This window comes from Poecilia latipinna, unplaced genomic scaffold (assembly GCF_001443285.1).
Source record: "Poecilia latipinna isolate Pla-1442-1.1 unplaced genomic scaffold, P_latipinna-1.0 Scaffold6316, whole genome shotgun sequence".
Classification (NCBI taxonomy): domain Eukaryota; kingdom Metazoa; phylum Chordata; class Actinopteri; order Cyprinodontiformes; family Poeciliidae; genus Poecilia; species Poecilia latipinna.
The window spans coordinates 1,540-6,541 of NW_015118932.1; the positions used below are offsets into that span (position 1 = coordinate 1,540).

A 5,002-nucleotide genomic window follows, 5' to 3' on the forward strand; every position below is an offset into this window, starting at 1 on the left:
ATTCAAAAGGTTGGACTATTTTTCAGTGGTCTATCCTCCTTTTAGACAAAGGAACATTTGGTATTTCATTCAGTAACTGAAAATAAGTTCATATTGATTTTTGAAAGCATATTTCTGCTGAAACTATTTACTAAATTATACCCCCAAAAGCTTCCCAAGTTTGTAAATGGTATTTTATTAATGAAGCAACACAAGACCAAATTAAATCAAACATTTATTGTTTGAGTGACATTTACACTTCTTACAAGGAAAAAAAACACACCAGTATCTTTACTAAAATATATATATACATTAATAGATCTGAGTAAAAAGACATTCTTAAAGAGGAGAGGATGCATTTTAAGACCCTGCAGGAAACACTCAGAGACGCCTTAAAGTTGCTCATCAACTAACCCTAAATTTATATATTCAGCCTGCAAGAAGCGTTTGATAATAGGACATCTACAGCTGATACATAGTGTGCAAGCTTTAGGTCTGTCTATGCTTTAACACAGTATCTCTGCTCTCCTCTTGTAAAGGGACATTCGTGAGATAAATGTAGTGTAAGTAGCAGTCTCTTGTACAGACTGCAAATCTTTACAGGCAACATTTAATGCATCTATGAAGTATTATTCAAGGCCTCTGATACAATCTTGTTCAGTTCAGGGGGGGAAAAAAACTGCAAATTTGCACAAAAAGGCAAAACTAGAGGTATATCATACTTCTGCAACAACATGAACACACACCAAGTCATTCCCCAGTCTCCTTTCACCACTATCACAATATAAATAATACAGAACAGAGTATAGCAAAAAAAAAAGAGAGAAAGATGTGATCTAAAAGTGTGCAATAAGGCTGCCATAAACTTGATTAAATTCAACTGTTCATCAACAGGATATGTGGCCGATTTGTGTTTGCATTCCACATAAAAAGGTAGCAGTAGTTTTAATTTTTAAGTTATTAGTAATACAGAATTTTTAAAAAATGCCTAAAATAAAATGTTCTTAATATCAAACATGGAAAATATAAAGGAAAAACAGGGCAGTCCCTACAGGCATTAAGAGTAAAAAACAAGGAAACAGGCAGGAGGGCCGTTTTGGCAAACAAGGAATGAAAGGTAGAATAAAAATAAAGGAAAACGTTGAGAAGAAGGTTGACACTGGATTGTCAGTATAGCTGGAAATTCACAAAAAAGGCCAAATATTTCTTCTCTAAATCCGGTCATCCTGCAGTGAAGCTTTGCCATCCTCTGCATTTACTTGAACTGCAACATGAAAAAGAAGAAACTTTTAATTTCAAGTCGTGTTCCATTTTCTTATTTTTGACTGACTTTAGTTTTTATTACCCCTGGTTTCGATGGTATGTTGGGTTTTTGGGAGAGCATGGGTTTCCTCCCGAGGGGAGGCTTGCTGGGCTTGGGGGACATGTTGAGAGGACGGGGCTGCTGAACAGGTGACGGCGTGTCGCCGTTTCGCTCAGAAACTTGCTCCATAGGAACGCCGGCTAAGTCGTAGTGTTTCTTCCTGAGCTCACCCAGACGCAAACGCTCGTTCCCCAGCTGAGTTTCCAGTTCCAGCACTTTCACCTAAAGGATCGAGACACACACGCTGTTGTTTGTAACTAATGTTCGACGCATTCGGTTTTTCTCTAAAGTTAAATCTGTATCTCAGCTTTTCTTATCTAATTTTATCAACAAATTATTGTGTTGGTTCATGGCTGAAATTTTCCATTGAAGTATTCAGTCAGACTTTTCAATCGATCACCTTCAATACAGTTTGTGGAACAGCAAGTCATGGTTAGCAACACTGCTTACCTGTGACTCCATTTCTTCTTTTTTCAACTTGATAAGAGACATCCCAGAGAAGTCCATGGGATCTGTTCGAATGAAGCATATTAAGGGTTAGAAATCAACCAATACGTCTGCTGATCTTCTACACAAGTAAATGTGCACCCACCTTTGTCTTCCAGGTTTTCCTGTCCCGTCTTTGTTGAGGCCACGACTTTAGCAGCCATCTCGTTGACGTGACGAGAGGCCTGCTGGAGAACGCCCAGCCTCTTGCTGCTGCGGTCGGCCTTGACCTGAGAGGAAACAAGGAGATCAGCGTGAACAGAGCAGGTTTAGAGAAATCTTTTGGGTTTTCCGTTTAAAAAAAAAAAATGTCATGTTTGATTATCTGGAAACCGGCCATGTTGTAAGGGTTTTTTTTTTTTTTTTTTTTTTTTCCATGAACTCCAACTTAGAAAGGCAGCTTGATGGGTTGAGAGCAGAAAATCCAATCTTACGTTAAAACATTTCGTAGACTTTACTTCTCTCTCACCAGAGCCCCGTTTAGATACGAGTTCATTACCCAAATTATTTTTATCAGGTCATTTGATCAGATTGTCTTCTGACACGGCCCTCAGCTAAGAATAAACATGAGTTTTCCTTTTCAGAACAAGTCCTGCACAATGAGCCAGCTGGCAGGCAGATTAGATTTTCCACATAGAACTTTGAATTTGACAATAATCTGTCGAAAGCTAACAATCAGATTTCTATTTTTAACGAATAGTTTTTTTTTTATTCCAGATGTTGTTGAAAAAAGTCAGATCAGATTGAAGCTAAATTATTTTGAAAACCAAAAGGTTTTTTGCCGTACTAACATTTAGCAAATTTCAAATCAGATTTCCATAAATGAAGTATGAAAGTAAAAAAGAAAAAAAAAAGAAAAAGGTGAATAAATGAGCATTGTTAAATAAATGGTTATTTGTTTAACAATGACAATTAGCTGTAGCCACATATTTTTTCTGTCTGAGCAAATTGATGGAGAAAATTAACTGAAAATGAACTTAAACAGTTTGACAATGTCCATGAAATAACATTTGGTTGTTACATTACTGCAGTTGAGTTAAACAGTCATGAGTGAAACGTCTCACTTGCACAGCCACATTGTCCTCTAATATAAAGCGTTCTTGTAACCTGGTTGTTCAAAGGATTTGGAATAAAGTAAAATTCTAGTCAAAACTTCAGCAGAAACTACAGGGTCAATCTGAATGTTGTCATTATTCCTGGACGTTTTGGTGTTTTGAATTATGGTTCTGGTCACAATTTGTTGCTCACCACTGCTGTGAATTACAGGAAGACAAGACTCACCCTAAAGATCTGACAGGTCTGCCTGATACTGTTCTCCAATAACATTTCTACTGACTTCCTCTTCCTCATTGAATAAATCATCATATAAATCTCGAGCATAAATTTGAGTTCATAAAGTGAAGGCATTTCTCTTAAGCTGGAACTTATTAATGCTCTGACAGCCAAGTTCAGCAAATGTAACACTAGGTTACTAGCTACGTTCTCAGCTGCCTTTTGCTCTACTTGTTCTTTCCTCCTCTTAAATATTTACCCATGTCATGGGAATAAATCTATAATTTGTGAGCTACAAGTCTAGACAAAACCAAAAAGGAAAAGTTGTAAAAATTGCCTTTTAATGGACAAGATAGAAGACTAAATTGACACATTTCCCAAACCTTACTACCGAATATAGATTTTTAAAAGTTATGAAGATTACATTACATTGGCTTTATATGGTAATGTTGGTGTGGAGTAGAAGCCTCCTGAACATGATATTTTCTAAGATGTTAGATGATTACCTTTGAGGCAGCGACCAGCTGTGCTGTACTCGCAGCGATCTCATGCGAGCAGACTATCAGCTCCTCATATTTACCAGTGTGCAGCACCACCTTGTCAGCAGAATCTCTACAATTAGAAAAAAACATGAAAATTACATCACCCCTTCAGCCTCTTTTCTGCTCACACAATTCAAAATAGGCAACAAGACAAGACGGTAAACAGGAACTCACACCAACTCCGTGGCTCCCCATCCCACGGCCTTGGCAGCAGAGATGAGTCCCTCGGTCCAGCGAGAGTTTCTGGCGTAGAATTCCCTTATGCTTGCTCCGCCCTTATAGAGAAACGCATCAACGCATTTAGACGAGATTTCTGAATGAAACGCCACCACTTGAATCTTAATCGGCGACGAATAAGCCGTCTACTTTGAGTTGGAAACTTAGAAAATAGTGACTCACCCTCCCACCCTCAACGATCTCCTTCTGCAAGTCTGTGGACGCTACGACCAGCATGCGGATGGCCTGAAGGAGGATACGTGTGAAACTGAGTAAGAAACTCAACATATGTTCACACGAATCATGAATAAGAACACACACTAAGCTTGTTGGTCTATGACAAGTTTGAACATTGTTTAAAAGAATAATAAATAAAAAAACCCTCACCTTCATCAGATCAGTGCAGCTGTAGAGGATTCTGGGAAAAGAAGTGGGGTTTAACAAAAATGTACACAAAATTTTAAAAAATGATTAGAAACCAATGTCCGAGTGGTACAGATGAATTTAGATATGTAAAAAAAAAAAAAAAAGAACAAACCTTTCATTGACCTCCAGTTTTACCCCTGATGTGTCTTTCCGTGCCTGATTCATCATTTCCTAAATTGAAATCCACACAGGACAATTATTATCTGCAGTAAAGGCACAATTTAAAATAAAATTTTTGAACAGCGCGCGCTACGGTACGTCACTGCTTACATCAATCCTGCGTACAGCCTCCTCAATAGCTGCTGATGTTGCTGCCATTTCCTTATCCACCAGATCTCCCAGCTCGCCCTGACGGATGTCCATTCCTTTCGGCCGCAGCTCCTAAATAGAAAACGCAGTCAAAACCATTTCAGTCTGGGTTTAGGTGGAAAAAGAAAAAAAAACTAAAAGCATGTTGCAACAAAAACAAATGGGGGGGAAAAAAAGCAAAGCAGAAGTGTTAATCTCAAGCTGCATCTCTCAGAGCTCATTCAGAGTTTCTCTGGGAGACACGCAGTGCCAAACATCTGTTGGCTCCACCAGGTTAAGCAGAATGAAAGATATTTATTAATTTAATATTTTACGCTAGCAGCATTATCTCTCTCACATAATTGTTTACCAGAACGCTTTCGGCAAAAAAAGGTTGAACTAGTATGAGTGGAAGAGGTGCCAATAATTG

At 38.2% G+C, this 5,002-nt stretch overlaps 1 protein-coding gene across 1 annotated transcript; it reads right to left on the reverse strand.

Annotated features, from left to right (window-relative positions):
- Positions 1–201: 201 nt before the first annotated feature.
- Positions 202–4,688, reverse strand: LOC106943876 (huntingtin-interacting protein 1-related protein-like). Its single transcript, XM_015027163.1, has 10 exons — positions 4,555–4,688; positions 4,397–4,455; positions 4,246–4,276; positions 4,042–4,104; positions 3,817–3,917; positions 3,607–3,712; positions 1,935–2,058; positions 1,793–1,854; positions 1,325–1,564; positions 202–1,243 (listed from the first exon to the last, which is right to left on the reverse strand). The coding sequence occupies exons 1-10, from the start codon at positions 4,645–4,647 to the stop codon at positions 1,235–1,237; spliced, it is 888 nt and encodes a 295-aa protein (XP_014882649.1). The 5' UTR covers positions 4,648–4,688; the 3' UTR covers positions 202–1,234.
- Between the last annotated feature and the right edge of the window lie 314 nt (positions 4,689–5,002).

Excerpts from the sequence above, each read along its gene's own strand:
- LOC106943876 (XM_015027163.1), bottom strand. The coding sequence starts at position 4,647 with ATGGACATCCGTCAGGGCGAGCTGGGAGATCTGGTGGATAAGGAAATG. Across the intron at positions 3,918-4,041 it reads AGATCGTTGAGGGTGGGAGG|GGCGGAGCAAGCATAAGGGA; the intron begins GTGAGTCACTAT and ends TTTCTCTATAAG. Across the intron at positions 1,565-1,792 it reads AAGAAGAAATGGAGTCACAG|GTGAAAGTGCTGGAACTGGA; the intron begins GTAAGCAGTGTT and ends TCGATCCTTTAG.